We start from the raw sequence: 17,110 nt of genomic DNA, 5'->3' as shown, positions 1-17,110 counted from the left end.
TATCCTTACCGAATGTGTCAATCAGATGAAAAAAAATGAATGGAATTTCGTTAGCGTTACAGATTTGCAGAATCTTCCTTTTTTTTTTTCGTGGAGGAAATCCGCACGGACACCCATATTATACATGGGGAGAGGGGTAGAGCGGCGCGGTAGTGTCGGACTCCAAGCGACTAAAACCTCCACAATGACCGTCCCTATTGCGACCGAGGAGTGCCCGGGACCGCTGCGGCGACACAGCGGGCCCCCCTCACACAATATTCCCTCTGTACTACGTCTCTCCCTTTCGCAGGGGGCGTCCGAATCCCCAACCGGACTGTTTGGTGCCTCCCGGGTGCTGGGAGGTCCAGCACCTAACCTCATTCCCCTTCGGAGGTCGCTGCGGCTCTCCCGCGCCTCATATAGGTGCGTCCACGGGCACCGCCGCGACCTCGTCGGCCAATCCTCTCGGGATGGCTATGCCCGCTCCGCCACCTCCTTTCGCAGCATAACTAGCTCGCAGAAGGAGGTTACGAATTTCCTGCCCCTCTCGCTCGTCAACAGCGCTTCAAAGATCGTCGGTGGCGAGAGGTCGAACCCTATTTCCCCGATGAGAGATGCCCACGCCAGGCAATGTCCCAGAGTGTGCTGCGCCGAGTCCACCCTTGCGTCGCAGTGATGGCAACGCGCGGTCGCCTCCTTCCCGATTCGGCGCAAATACTCGCCGAAGCATCCATGTTCCGTGAGCACCTGCACCTGCACTCTGTAGGTCAGGGGAGATGCGCCTCCGTCCAGCCAAACGTCCCAGTTTGGGAGGACGGCCCCGTGGACCCTCAGCCCCGGTGCGCCAGTTCTTATGTCAAGGCCGGCGCGCCATCTGTCGAGCAGCTCTCGCCGAGCCCGCGCCTCCGCGTCCGCGTCACTCGCTTCAACTTCGCCCAGCAGACCCCGGTTGCGGAGATAGATCTCGCGACATCTCAGGGCCTGCAGCTCGAACGGGGGAAGTCCGGCGAGCACCGCCGCTGCCGCCGCCGAAATGGTGCGAAAACCCCTCGTGATTCTGATGGCCACCGACCTGTGCAGTCTCCTGATCGCTCGGAGATTGCGGCTGCTGGCCCTCAGGTCCCCTGCCCCGATCGGAGCTCCGTAGAGGAGCTTTGCTCGCACCACGCCGGCGTACAACCTACGCACTCCGACACCGGGCCCGCCCAGCCGAGGTAGCAAACGTCCCAAGGCGTTCGCCGTCACCTCGACCGACGGTATTAGACGCTCGAAGTGAGCCCCGAATGTCCAGTGACTGTTGAGAGTCAGGCCCATGTATTTCATACTGGTCCCGACCCGAATCTCTGCCCCCGCCAACCTCAGGTGATAGTCCGCCGGAGGCGTCCCGTGATCGACCCTCCGGCAAAACCACATCGCCTCGGACTTCTCGGGGGATACCTCCAGCCCCAACCCTTTGATCGCGGCGACCGCGCCGGCCACCGCCAGTTCCGCCAGACGAACGGTCCTGCCCCATGTCGATCCCCACACTAGCACCAACGTGTCGTCGGCGTAGCACGTCAGCGCCTAGTCCGGGGGCATCGGAGCCCAAAGTACCGTGTCGTACGCAATGTTTCACAGCAACGGGCCTAGTACCGAACCCTGCGGGACGCCACGGCACACCGCCCTCCCCATCATCTTTCAGCCCCGCCCGGTGTAGATGATACTACGGTCCCGGAGGGAGGCCCGGATCACACCCCGTAGGTAAGCGGGCACCCGATGGAACTCGAGGGCTCGGTCTATCCCGCCCCAGGGTGTAGAATCTTCCTAATCTAGATAGTACTCTGATCTAAATCAAGTTCTTCGTAAATTTATGTAAGACGGAATGCAGCTAGAAAGATTTCAAAACTGACAATCTCTTAGAATATATGTTTTTTAAACATTAAAATTCTAATTCTAATCCTATTCCTTCAGATACCTTCGATTTACTTTTACGCTTTTCTTATTATACTATAATTAATTGTACCATACTGATGCATAGGTAATGACATTAGAATTTTGGCTGCACGATTCATGGCATAGTTGATAAAAACTGATACATCACGATGAAATAAGAGTTTCGGATCATTCTATCGCAAATAAATTTCGCTGCATATCACCTGAAATTTAATTTCCATATAACTCTCGAGGTTGTCGTTACATTCATTCACATGGAAGATTGAGATCAGCCAGACAAATTAATGCCTAACCTGCTCCAAGCGAATAACTGCCACTCGATATATATTAGATTGATCCCAAAGTTTCTTTCGTTTTATAAGGAAATAATAGGTGCAGAACATTTTTTATTTTATATTATTTTATTGAATTATGTATGATCCATTTTGTTCTATTAAGATAAAGACCACAACACTTGACAGATTAGGTTTCATGTTTGTATGAAAATGCATTGTTGTAAATGACATGTTTGTAAGAAAAAGACACTCTTGGGACAACCTAATATCATATATGTATATTCGTAGTAAGTATTCAAGCACTTGGATTCAAATAATATAGCAAAAATTTTCTTAAAAGAGATGTTTATTTAAGCGAATTATATCTATGTATTATGTGACAGGTACGCGTGTTGACTGTTTGAATATAATTTGTGTTGTGTCTCGTCAGATTTTTAACAGCTATTACTTCTAACGAGATATGATGGCGTGATGGGACACGCGGATCGAGTAAAGGCATTTTTCTTGGAATTCGCTTCCTAGCGGACGATGTAGATACTCTATTGGATAAACAAGTCGAGGAAAAGTGACGAAAAGTGATCTCTCCACGCGAGATAGCCACTCTTAGCCTTTTAGTGTCAGAGTCTTAGTTCTAGTATCGATAGACCTTTGCATGACGCGCACGTGACTTCCGTATGTCCTTGACATTAACCTTTGATTAAATTGTCCTTGACGTAACAAAAGTAGGCAATAAACTAAAGAAGTCCTTCAGCTCCAAGAAAGCATGCTGGAAACAATGATTCGGAAACGAAAATATCGGATATTTTACAGAACGGTCAGAGTTTCTTGAAAAAAATTGTTGTAAGAAATATACAGATTTCAAAATTCTGACTCGATTTATGTTATAACGCGAACTATGTATGGCGGAACAGTAAACTTGAGCCGTTCCATCTGGTTACTGCCGATTGAAATTACTCTTTCTTCGTAACCGTATTACAGTTAGGGGTGAGTACGGTAAACACATTGAGCACGAAAAATGTTAATTCACGTCTCACTTATAAAAAATTTTAACTACTATTAAATAAAACAATAAAAAATAGCAATGGATGCTATAAAAAAAGTGTTATGAATGTATTTTTACATTACATGTTTGAATAATACGCAACAGTTATCAATATGTTAGATATCATATTGGTCGCTGGGAAAGTTCGTTCCGATTTTTAAGGAATTTGGTCGCCATAAAAAATCATATTGAAAAGTTTGCTAGATGCAGGTTCGTTCAAGGTTCTGCGATTGTCTGAAGATTGCCTGGAAATATGCGGCAGCATATTTTGAAACAAACTATGGTATTGAAAAACAAAAAAAGGGACGACACACGATACACGATTTGTAAATTTTGCTTAGTACCTCTCCATCGGGCAAATTGTTTTCAAGTATATCACATTAAAAAACGTTAATAAAAGTATCTTTAAACATGCTCATTGATTTTCAATAAAATATTACACTTGTTAAATGCTATACACAGCATTATATACTCTTTTGAATCTTTTCAATCACTGCAAAAATACGCGGGAATTCAGGCTATATGCTTATCATAGCATACCATCCTCAATGTGTTAATATTCCTAGCTGAAACGTGTTACATTTTTTATAGTCATTGAGGAACAAGGATTAATTGTAAAAAATGTATTGACGATAAAATTCATTTATGTAAAATACCATGACTGACTTTTATTTATGTTTTACATTCATAATTTAATAGCAGACGAATACACAGTATTTTATTGTACAAGATTCATCATATTGAAAAGTGCAGAGCATCGTTATATTAAATTATGTATGCATAATATAACAGAATTTTTATGAACCAGCCTATTGTATAATTTAACGAAGAATTATACGACAAAGTGATGTTACAGATGTTACATATATAATATTATGTTCTATTTAAGTATTTCTGCATCAAAATACTTTTAAAAATCAATATTCAGCAAAGTAATATATTTCGTTGCAAATATTTCCAATTGGAATCGAATAATACATCTTGAACTTTAATTACAACAGAAAATATTCAATGACGTTCCATTTAATGTCCTTCGGTCAAACATTCCTCCTTATATTAAAATACTTGACAATTGTCCATAATAGCTAACAAATTGCAAATACGCATGTATGAAAGTATAGTAGATGAAAATTTTCAAGTATGCTGCACATTAAATGTTTCATAAAAATAAAATGATATCTAGCAAACATAAAATTGTACAGCAAAGATCTAATTTAAAATATTAATTTTCGTAAATAATCGTAAATAATTATCATTATATCGTATTTTAAGACCTTTTCCATTTGAATACGTTTTGTTAACTATTTTGCAAATATTATAGCATAATTCGCAAATATAAGTGCTAGAAATATAAGCAGCATTTCTCATTTCATCTCAAAAATATAAAAACATGAATATTGTCCTCCTAACTAGACCAAATTAAATGGACTTTGGCAAAAGGGTTTTGCTGCAACGTACTTAAGTTAAAATTAAGATTGAAATTGACGTTCGTACGCGCGAGCGCGTATGTAATTCGTAATAAAATAATTTGAATACCGAGGATTATATGCATCTTCATCACTGTCAAAGTACCAACTAAAACAAATGAATTCATAGTTTTTAAACCAAGTCAGATTCTTTGGTACTGAATGATTTTCCTTATCGCGTTGATACATATAACTATGAATATTCACATTTTAATAACAAAGTATATATGCAACTATTTTCTAAATAGAAAATTATTGATAGTAATCGCATATTTTAAATATGAAAAGAAGTGTACGTCATTCTATAATCAAATATTTAATATTTACGGCTTCAGATAAATTTTATTCTTTTATTCTTTTTATCGTGAAAAAAAGTGCAAAATTTTTAAAACAATGCTAATCACCAATTTTTACTCGAAATTAATAATCATAAATACTTATCTAAAATGTATAATTTACTATCAATTTTGACATCTTACGTCTTTTGTTCTACACCAAAAATCAGGCATCACAGATAAATCTGTAACACCTCTCATGAATGTACTATTCATTCTTACAATATGTTACACCATCTTTCTCAATACCGATAATTTTAACTTTACACACTTAGTTGCTTAAAGTAATGTCTGCAAAATACTGACATCATCGAGGGCGGAGCATCAATTTTACATAACAGCTTTTCTTCTTTTTCTGTTAATCTTTCCAAAGATAGCGTGTATTCTCTATCGAAAACACCTAAAACAAATAAATCATTCATACAAATATGGCAATGGTTAATAGTTATTCATTAGATATTCTACAGGATGTTCGATTCAATTATTTGTTATGCCAGATGATTCTGCTCCTCTGGATCATTGCAGATGCGCAAAAGAATGTAGTCACAAAATTTATTTTGACCTTGATTTTTAAGGTTAAGTTACTTCTGTTGTATCGTATAGTACTCATTACGAAGATCAAAAGTCTCAAAAGGACTGTTCGTAGTAAATTTTTTTTAGAATTTAAAAAAAATTCGATCGGACCCTGATCCATTGATTGTATCAATGGAATACTATTGAGGGTTAGAGAAGTATTGCTTATTGCTTTACTAAATTCATCTACTTCATCCAATAGTACAATAGTACAACTTTCTTAAAACTGGTCCAAACGATCTGACTTTTTTCCCTTTTCTGAGAAATTAGAAGTATTAGTTTAGTAAGTAGTGACCCATAAACAAAATTTTGAACAAGTTGCAATTGATCAGAATTGCCAAGGAAAGGGCAAAGGTCCTTTTTTATAACTTTTTATCTGTAATAAGAATTTAAACGACACAGTACAAAATGACGCAATTTTTCACGAGTTTCGGCCCAAAATATAAAGATTCTTACATTTTTCGATTTCATTAAATTTCGATAAAATTCGATTTCGATAAAATTTTCAGCATATACCAATACATCTTCAAAACTTATTGCTTAAATTCTCATTACAGCCCTAGATAAAAAAGTTGTTAAAAGCGAGCTTTACTTTTTTCTTCGCGATTCCGACAAATTGCAACCTTCTGAAAATTTTGATTACACTTCATCTAGTAAACTAATCCTTCTAATTGCTTAAAAAAAATCATGCCATTTGGCTCAATTTCAAAAAAATTATTCTATTGTAAATAAGAAAGAAAGAGAAGAGAAGAAAAAGAGAAAGAGAGAGAGCTATGGGCTCCGGGGTTCTCGGCACTTAACCCAAATGGTCATGCTTCCGATAATATAATCAATGTTCTACTATATTTTTATATTCTGGTTCTTAGTTATAGAATGCTTGAACGCTTTGAAGCTTGATAGCTTGAAGAAGTAATAAGAGGAAATAGGTATGCATATGTACATACGTGTATATACTTTCTGCATCTTGCGTCGTCAGTAAACTATCATTTGTCTTCGTCAAAGTAATATCTTATAATTCAAAAACATTCGAAAATAAAAAGTAAATAAAAGCACAAAACTTAATCACTTTTTTGGAAAAAAAAAGAAAAAAAACGCAAGTATTTTAAAAATGAAATATATGTTTACACTTGTGCAGAAACTTGAGACATGCAATAAAGTAATGAAAATTTATCAATCAAGATTGTACATTTTATCGTAATTTTTCGTAAACTGGTCACATCACTTGTTCTTTATTTGTAGTTACGTAATTTCACAATAAAAAGTAACTAAAGGGAAAGGAATATGTAAAATGTTAAACGTGTAGGTATGTATATAAAGTCAGGTCCACTACAGAAGTATTCCAATGATTATGAATAATAAGGCATATTCTACGTTAATTTAATAAAAACCAATATACCTTGGTCAATATTCCCTCTCCCCAAAACTGTAAATGCCAGAAACAAAATATCTCGGTATATAGAAAATAGCGGTTGATTAGTTGATTGATTTTTATTTCTTTCTAAGGCCACTCTTTTTATAGGTTCCGCTAGATCATTCCGACGAACATTCGTGATCACTGACTGCATTAATCTGGAACAAACAAGGATGATATTTATATAATTATAAACGTATTTTATATTCTGTAATCAAGTAAATAAAAACAAGAAGTAAAGCAAGTTCGAAACGAAACGTCACTGAAAATGTGTAAACGTTGACAAGAATTATAAATTCGTTTTGTCAACTATACAGTAATCTCTGTTTGACATCGGATTGTTTGATTTTACAAAAAGACAATGTGATTCTTACAAAGAGATATAATCACACATGATCAGTGACGGGATGCAACAAAACAGAAAGAAACAAAAGACCTATAAATGGCAAAAAGGAGAACAGTATCGATAGAAAATATGTAGAAATCCTTGTGAGTTGAACAAAAAAAAGAAAGAAATGAAGAAATATGTACAATGTACATATATATGGAAAGAGTGAGAACGATCTATATAATACAACTTACAATTCGATGATCTATGATCTAACATTCAGTTGACCTTGAATTTCAATATTTTTTTTTTATTTTATTTTGTTTTTTTTTTACAATTTGTCCTGAAGGACATTTGGTAAAGTGTTATATCTTATTGGTGAAAAAAAAAAAATAAAATAAAAATAAATATAGCATGTGGGTGGCTATCCCCAGCGGGGTGCCAGCTTCGTTTTTTCTAAGTTATATCTTTTATGTAATTATGGAATTCCAATATGAAAGAAAAATTGGCGAACTTCAGCCGATTTTAGGGGCAATAGAAAGTTTGCCGGGCGCGGGTGCAATTATGTATCCTCCATCAATTTTCGTTGTGAAATTCAAAGCCAATTGAAGTTTATTTTATTATAGTTCGCTGAATTCGTCTTGGTAATAACGCACAAAAGGAGACTTCAAACCCAATTACTTTGACCTTGAGATATGTTGTAGAGGGGAAAGAATCGTGGTTTAAAAGTTAGTATAAGTTAGATGTTTTGAGGAGACCCCTTTTGTGCATAATTACTTTCGTCTTTTTTAGTGGCTACAACAGAATATACAAGAAATACACGCTATCTTTAAGAGGAAACTAAGTCACCTTGATATCTTGGAAAATATTTTACATTAGAAAAATCAAGATATATGTATTCATCTGATCAGCATCCCCTCCCCTACCGCTTCGAATATAATAAATTTTATTTCAAACAACTGTCGATAAAGTCAATAGATAATGAGTTATTTCAAATGATAATTTTTATTCACTCGCCCTGTATAGTTGCCTAATCAGTTAACAGAAAAATTCTATTCTTTTACCGAATACCGGATACCGACGCGACAGTGTTAAAATCGGCTGCTCACAGTAAATCGCATCATGCTAACGTCCATAATACATAATAAATTTCCAATCACATTAAAAATGGCTACGAAAGGCTTAATTCCTCAATACCGAACCTGCTACAGTTCTGCTTTTGTATTCGTGGAATGGTCATTGCACGAAAACAATAAACAAAGCGGTAAAAGCATAAAATTCTTCGGTATTTCGAACGGTAAAGCATAATATGTACAAGCATATTGGTTGGCAACTAGGTGATTGCGAATTTTGTCATGAGGTGGTATTGACAAAATCTGCAATCACTTAGTTGCCAATCCAATATATGCATACAGGGTCGCGTTTATTACTAGGCAAAATAGGTACGTGCTTAGGATCCGCTGGAAAGAGAGGCCCGGGCAGAGGTATTTATAATTACCGCGCGAAATAAAAAAATTCACTAGCTTCGACTTCTAATTTAATTCAAAAATATATATCAATAATAATACTTACTGCAAAAGCTTTGTCAAATATAAGATGATTTTATGCAATAAGTGCTTGTAAGAGAATTATGTTAACATTAAAACAGCATTAAACAAACTATCCAAAAATTAAAGTAAAAAGCCAGTTTAGGCTGAAGTAGAAGCAGTTACGTTATTTAATGAACTGGATGAATTCGAATTTGTTTTATTAACATATATTTGGGAGGGAATTTCAAATAGAATAAGTGCTGTTGGTATATCGTTGCAATCTACAAGTTCAAGATGTACAGTGGATAATTATATGATAGCATAATCAACATAATTAAAAATGTACATAACAATTTTAAGGAGTTTGAAAATGTGGTTGAAAATATTATTTCAATTAAAGGTAAAAAAAAATATCGATTTACAAAAAAGATATTTTTCGATTATAACGGTGAGAACAACGTAAAATTAGAAAGGAGCGAAGCTTTTATTAGATTTATGTAAAAGGGGTAATATATAAAGATATAAACAGTAAATTTAAATTTATCTACCTATATACGATTATAGTAAGGTAGCATTCATGTATTGTAAAACTTATATTGAGGGAACTTATAGTAAAGATGTAAATGTTGATTGAATTGAAAGTGGAAAGTTTGATACACGTATAGATTTCGTACTCGAATGAATTTTATCCGTCGATTTTCAGATATAGCGCTATCATCGTTTGTTATTTAATTGAAAAATGAAGAAGAAAAGTCAATTGCTTAGTAATGAAAAAAATCTCATTTTTCTATTTAGTATATTCATGAAAAGTATAGCCTGTCACGACATCACGCCTGTGCGCCCAGAATACAATATTTATGTCGTTAGTATTATTTAAAGTCGTATGAACTGTTAAAGTTATTTTATGATTACTTATCTTAATATATGCTAATAATTTAATAGATAAACTTGAAAGATTTTATCCTTGCGGTACGAATTTTGTTATATAAAAATAAATGTAGTTTAAACGGTTGTTCGAAGATTATAGGTAATATTAGATCTATCATATGTTTGCCCCAATAAAATAGGAAATTCAAGGATAACATGTTGCCGTATATTATATTAATATGTATTAAAGAAATTTTAACTTACGTTTTGTCATCTGCGATGTTCAGTTTCCATTGAAGATACATAGGCAAGCGATCCATGTGAAGCCTTTCGTTATCCCACATAGTTTTGACACCTACAGCGCTGTAATTTATCTGCTCCTTTTTTTTATCGTTATCTAGCCATAGATCAGGAAGGTGACTCATTAAATTAATTCTTTCGAAATACCATATAAGATTCCAGTATACGATTGGATGTTCCTCGATAAATTTATGTTTAGTAAGACACGCGTCACCTTCTTGACTTAAAACACTTTCTAGTTCTTTCCTTAAAACTAGAGGATTCAAGTATGGCACCGTAATAGGTTCTAATAATTCTTTTGGTTTATCTAATAATTCAACCAAAGCTCCCATTAGAGGGTCACTCTTCTTTTCATTTTCCTCGCATCTTTGTAAATATGAAAATGCACAAATAATATACGCAAGCAATTTACAGAAAGATTATACTTTACCAAATAATAACTTGATAAATTTTACGTACCTATAATCTAATATTGTGATAGTAAGTAGAGGTACTGTTGCTTTATCACAGTACTGACAAACTGTATTTAAATTTGAATCTTCTGGTTGCCAACCGGCCATTATTTCTTCGTCGTAAAGAATAGAGGCGCAGTGATGGCATCTACTCGCACTAGATAGTACAAGCTCAATAGCAATCCGTTCATCTAATTCTCTCGATCCTTTTGGATATAAACATTCAGTCAAATCGTATAACGTATAAGGATCTAGAGTTCCGTCTCCTATTTCAATACAACAAGGAATTATTTAAAATCCATGTTTTACACTATACTTATTATGATCTGTTTTTATAGAGATAGTAAACTATATGTTACAAACCAGATACTTTAAGAGGCTCGTTTCTGTCTTGTAAAGAACCATCCGTCATCGAGTCCAACGACTCATGTGATGCTCCATGTGGTATTTTATACTCGCGCTCCTTTATTTTCACAGGGGTACTTGTCGCAGAGATAGCTTCCTTGATCTCATCAAACTTTTTTACCACTGTTGTAGCAGCAGATTTTAAACTATTTAAACCACCGAGTATTATTTCATTGGATTTCTTTCCTGTCAAACTAGTAGGACTGAAACAAATATTTTTCTTGATGTTGACTTCATGTAACTGACTGCTGATATTAGTCTACCTATATCTATAACGTACATATACACAGGATCCGACCGAATAACACGTGCAAACAGGCAAGAGACGATTCATCAAGAAAAGAACAACAAGAAAATACAGAATAAAATGTCTTCTTCCGAGCTTTAGTTTCCAAGAAAACGAACATTTGTCAAGTATGCTTGACCTCGTTAATTACCGACTGGATATGAGTAAACAATCAGCAGGCTATTATTCTACAATGCATGCGAAAATATGGAATACAACTTTTTCACATAAGGTCCCATTTTCAAGATAATAGAATTTGAATATTTTTAAGAATTGATCTAATACACGCGTATGATAAACAAATTTATTTTTCTCGATTTATTTTCCCATGTGATACGACCTCCTGTTAAATAATTATCGCTGTCCAGCCCGAAATTAGTTATATTTAAATAAATGTATATTTGATTTTCTCGAAAACGAACAACCATATGAACAAATTTTATTCTACATTTTCTTCTTATTTTTTCATAAGAAATCACCTCGTGTCTACTTGCACAGTGTGTTTAAAAATGATTTATTACGAGCACGGTAGCGTTATTCTACACTTCTAGATCTAGATCGGTGAGGATCTACGAACAAATGTATCCATCATGAGGACCAGAAGTGTCAAAGAACCGGATCGTAACCAAAGTGTAACTCGAGTATTTTCCTGGAAGACAATGTTATAGTTCCAATAGTTTTGGAACTCACTTTATTTGTAATGTGCTTACATTCTACAGTCAGATACAAGGAAAATAGCATCTATCGTCATACATACGTAAGATCATCATTACTGTAATATATATCCTTTATCTTCCTGTTGATAATGATGATGATATCGAAAAATTACAAGTTATACCTGGGCCACTTTTCACACGGTTACTTCCCGTGCAAAAAAATCGTATAAAGAAGTCGTGCAAAGATTGATTTGTAACAAAGTATGAAACTTGCGTTAAACTAGTGCAAACTATACAAGAAGCAATTTAAAATATAGATACGCATTCGCTAGAAACATTTTATTTAATAGACATATACATATATTCAGTTTAAGAAAAGAAGGATTTCGTATTCTTGTACAGGATATGTATGATTTTCAGCAAACTAATGAATGTGCAACCGTATAAAACATAAACATAACGAGTGAAGAAAATCGGCCAAATGTGAATAAGACGCGTTAAAAAGTCATGATCTATGAATGAAACGTGTTAAGAAATCGTGTATGTAACTATGAATCGTGTAGAAAAATACCGTATAAAAAGGGATGCAGCAATATATAAATATTTTCAAGTAATTTTATACATAATTTGATACAAGTAATTTTTTTAAGCTGAATACGTAAAAGATACAGACTAATAATAATAATAACTCAGACGAAATGGTAGAAGATTTAAAAGATGCTTTTACAAACTAAAATGAGGCGAATCAAAATAGGAGAAGAATAAAAATATTGCGTTTCAGGTTTTGTTTATCAGTTACATGCAGAAATGACTCAAAAGATCCTTGTGTTCCAGCAAACTTCCACACAGACGAATGTAGCCAATCTAAGCAACGAAGAGGATAGTAATCTTCAAACCCAACGAAACATATTTGACAACTACACTGTAATTCGTAGAAAAGTGGACTGACATTTGACTGGCAAACGATCCTATACTTTATAAGAAAATTCGTAAGTTATAAATTATCCCTGGCCATTCACAGAAATCTATAATAAAATAGAAGAGTATATAACCTTTGGGGGGTAAATGAAATAAATTATTTTTCTCATGATTGAGCTTCAGTGACCTCTAACCATAGATAAACATCTCTTATAACGTGTTCTATTATAAAACGTACTTCAACGTATTACAGAATTAATGACAATGACCCTAGATTATGTCCCCATTGAAACCAAGCGAAATTGGTTTAACGTCTGTATATATACATACATACGAGTACATATATGGAAATAGAATAGTATTCTACCCTTAATAAAAAATTCATTAACTTCTACAATGTTTAAATAAACAACTATTTTATTCACTCAGTATTTATTTACCGAAACTGCTTTTAATGAGCTACTTTTATATACAATTCGTCCATTTGATAAATTTTGTATTCAATAGAATATTCTTCTATTTTTAGTGTCCAATTCTTTTCAGTTCATTCTTTTTTAAATATTTAATACCTACACAATTAGTTCAATAATTATTATTAGTAAATAGTTAAATCTTTTGTATAATTATTTTAATCAATTACACACAAAATATTAAAAAGTAATAACAAGAAAACTAAGATTCGAAATTGTCTATTCGGTTATTTAATTTAACTTAATAACTTTATAGGTTCATGATAATAAATATTAGTAATGTCTATCTTACCCAAAACTCAACTTCAAACTGGAGCCTAAACTTGAAAGACTGGAAGTAACGCTGTCCTTTTGAGACCAAAGACTGCTTATTTCTAGCCGTTCTCTTTCCTTATCTTGCTCGCTTTGCTGTGCAACAGAATGTGGCATAGTTTCACTCCTCTGCAAATGTCCACCTATCGCGACACCAGTTTCATCTACCGTTTGATGAAATGTTGCACTACGAGGCAAAATATTACTGCAATATAAATGTAAAGAACAGTTATAGTAATATTAAAAGAATATTATAGTATTTTATTAATACTGTAGCAATATTACGTAGATGTTATTAGCAGAATTTTTTGCCGTTAATATATCTTTCCATAAGTATATTTTTCCATATTTTTTCTATATGATATTTAAAATTTCCTAGTTTAAGCTGTAATTTAACCATACTCCAGATCAAAATTGTTATTTTCTCATTGCATGTTCCAAAATATGCGTTTATATTATAATATTATTGCAAAAACGTGTCGCGATGCTTTATAACGAACTTTAGACACTTACAATTAGAAGAAGAAAGTTCCTAATGAACTTTCCTAATGAGCTTGGACTAGAAATAAAAACGGAACGTCTCATGGCAATATACATTATTTATCAAAATATTTTCCCAATGCAATGAAAGAAAACAGAAAAGTCAATAGAGTAGTAAATTAGCCATAATTCCAATATCGTGGACTGTTTTCTCATGCAGTAATAACTTCTTTTCTTATTCTCTTTTTTATTCATTCTCAATAATCTATCTAATAAAGATGTTAAGATCTAACTAATCTTCGAAGAACTGGCAAAGCTGAATGCAAGGAATAAAATAAAATCTACCTTTGTCTATCGTCTATGTAGTAAAAATAAAACTCTGAATGTAGTTTGTAAAAAAGTCTATTCTCAATTCTATTTTGCACGTTCATTTTTACATAATAACATTTCAAGAATATCTAATACCTATGCTATCCTTTTCTATCTCCAGTTACGTCATTTTTGTTACGACACAATAAACAAATTTGCTACCATTTTATTATAATAATACTAAAGAATATCCTAAATTAAAGTTGACTGATTTCAATGGGGACATAATCTGATCGATATCGATCTATAGAAACAAATACGAAGGATAGATTTGCTGTTTAATAAATAAGTATAGTTACACACGTATATACATATATTTAAATACTTTGTTATGTTTATCAAATGTTTCTTTACTAGTATCTATAAGATAGTTTTAAGATAGTTATAATTAAGAACTAGGTAAATAATAGGTAATAGATAGAAATAAATATTCTAAAAAGTGAGTATTTTTGTAAGGTTGACAGCCGGAAGCCATCCAAAGTCTGGGATTTGCATGATTCAAATTCGCAATGTCTTCGGAATAATACGATATAAATATTTACTATTATAATATGTTATAATCAATATAATAATATGTTACATTAAAATGAGAATATTTCTCAATCCAAATCTAATACATTTTTATAACATATGAAAAAATGTATCGATTAATAAATAAACAGGTATACGCATATTTAGTTCTATATAAAAAGATACATACAGTTGCTCACAAAATTGAGCGTACACCTATTTTGGTAATGAAAATTGGCAGAAAAATGAATATAACATGAATCTAAACATACACATTTAAAAATATTTTAACAAAATCTTTTTAATAAAACAAACTATTTGTTTATATTTAATTGATAATATAAAGGTGCCGGTATTTTACTGACACAAAATTGAGCGTACGCGTTGATATTAAGGAATTATACCATATGAATAAATAAATGTTACGCTTTTGGCTTTAACGACACCATAATGACCGCGACATGAGCTTAATGAGTTTTTGAATAAAGATAGACGAAACATTCTATAGAATCTACAGAAAGATATCACATTCTACAGAGAAGAACTAGTAAACAAAAAGGGACAGATCTTTGAACGCAAAAATTAATTATAAAATTGTATTTCGAAGAAAAAATGTTTTGCGGAGTGGACAGAATTGTTGATAGAACTCATTCCACCGGATAAAAAATTATAAATAATTATGGGACCAAAAAAATTTTTTTTTTAAATTAACGTATTAAGACATATGAAGATACGTAGAGGACATATGAAGATCAACTATGTTTTTTTTTTTAATAGAATAAGATCTTTTTATGCATCGATGCATCTCGGTACTCCATATAAGAAAGTATTAAGTTGCTCATATCAGAAAACCAGCTCAAGAGATATTTATTATTTTTGTTGTTTTGTTTCAAAAGCACATGAAATATCTCCGGAAACAATTATTTTGTTCAATATCTTTTAATTTTTTAATTTATTAGTAAGGTCTTTACTTTACCTCCTCATATTAAAAAGATTTCTAATGCATACATGTGCGAACTCGTGTCTATGTATCCATAAGACGTATGTAACTAATTGTACAATTTATATTTAAATAAAAATGTATCTTATTCTTAATTATCTCAATATATATAAATGCCAGTTATAAATTATAAAAATAGGACCTACCTTCGAAATAAAAGAGGTCCTCCTGGGCGTTCTTCGGTGTTGTTAAAAACAGTTAAAGTACTTGTCGAACAATTTGAATCATTCTCCTCGGAGGGTGAGACAATCGGAGTTTCGTCATTAATTAAAGCACCTAATGGGTCATTTTCTGTGACTGGTGTCCGAATAGGACTTTTCAATGGTGATTCCAAATTTCGAATTATTCTAAAAATGAAGATATATGAAGATATATGAAAATATATGTGATACATAAATATAAATGCCATTAATAAAGACAAAGCAAAATTAAAATTAGATAGAATAATGAAAAGAATTACCTTTGATTCAACGACATATTATCCAATTCTTCTGTTGGTATAACACTTAATGCTACTGAATCTTTAACAATACTATTTTGCCGGGGAAGCTTTTTTATTTCAAAAGGTCCATATTCTGGCAGATCTGGGACAGAGCTCCCTTTAGTAGCTACCAATGCAATGACGGGGGAAAAGCGAGAAAAAAGGAAAAGAAATAAGAACCTGCATCTAAGAAAGCAATAATTCAACATAATAAATTAGTACTCACAATCACTGTGGGCAGCTTCCGTGTCTTGAGAATGAGAACTGTCAAGACTAGATCTAGAAAATGCATGTTCCATACTTGCAGTTTTGCCATCGACAGATAATAATTCTGCATTGGAACTCAATCTTCTTCTAGCGCTCCTTTTACCAGCTCTCTTAAACAAAGCAGCTCCAACTATTGCGTTTCTTAATTTATTCCACATCAATTGACTGGAGTTTGTCATATCAGATGGCCAAGTTGCTTCGAGTACAGCCTAAGGATTATAAAAAAGACATTTTACAACGGAATGCTACCAATTCATTTTTCTCAAAAGATGATAATATATGAAAAATCAAACCTTGTTATAAAATCCATAAGTGAGTGCATTTGGCTGAACTCCACTGCGTTTCATATGAAATAATAATTTTACAGCTAACACAGGCTGTCCATAAACGCCACAAAGTTGCATCATAGCTCTATAGCAAACCTAAAATCGATACCTTCTACGGTAAGATTCGTTAACACAATTTAA

General features: G+C 33.7%; 2 protein-coding genes across 7 annotated transcripts in view; one reads left to right on the top strand and one right to left on the bottom strand.

Annotated features, from left to right (window-relative positions):
• LOC132907531 (trans-1,2-dihydrobenzene-1,2-diol dehydrogenase-like) overlaps window positions 1-17,110 on the top strand; it is a 216,956-nt gene that overhangs the window by 138,239 nt on the left and 61,607 nt on the right. The window lies entirely within an intron of this gene.
• Window positions 3,871-17,110, bottom strand: part of LOC132907521 (DENN domain-containing protein Crag) — a 44,227-nt gene continuing 30,987 nt past the window's right edge. For 3 of the 4 annotated variants that reach the window (XM_060960690.1, XM_060960691.1, XM_060960692.1), the window contains 10 exons: window positions 16,937-17,065; window positions 16,603-16,852; window positions 16,356-16,503; window positions 16,042-16,242; window positions 13,517-13,741; window positions 10,853-11,097; window positions 10,497-10,755; window positions 10,002-10,403; window positions 6,999-7,171; window positions 3,871-5,429 (listed from right to left, as the gene is read on the bottom strand). In XM_060960690.1, the coding sequence (XP_060816673.1) occupies window positions 5,293-5,429; window positions 6,999-7,171; window positions 10,002-10,403; window positions 10,497-10,755; window positions 10,853-11,097; window positions 13,517-13,741; window positions 16,042-16,242; window positions 16,356-16,503; window positions 16,603-16,852; window positions 16,937-17,065 (2,169 nt within the window). In that variant the 3' untranslated portion in view covers window positions 3,871-5,292. The remainder of the gene's footprint in view (window positions 5,430-6,998; window positions 7,172-10,001; window positions 10,404-10,496; window positions 10,756-10,852; window positions 11,098-13,516; window positions 13,742-16,041; window positions 16,243-16,355; window positions 16,504-16,602; window positions 16,853-16,936; window positions 17,066-17,110) is intronic. The other variant, XM_060960693.1, reaches the window with a different exon arrangement.

The sequence above is a fragment of the Bombus pascuorum genome, chromosome 5 (assembly GCF_905332965.1).
Source record: "Bombus pascuorum chromosome 5, iyBomPasc1.1, whole genome shotgun sequence".
In the NCBI taxonomy this organism is placed as follows: domain Eukaryota; kingdom Metazoa; phylum Arthropoda; class Insecta; order Hymenoptera; family Apidae; genus Bombus; species Bombus pascuorum.
The sequence above is the reverse complement of the archived record's forward strand: the minus strand, read 5'-3'. Positions and strand labels throughout refer to the sequence as shown.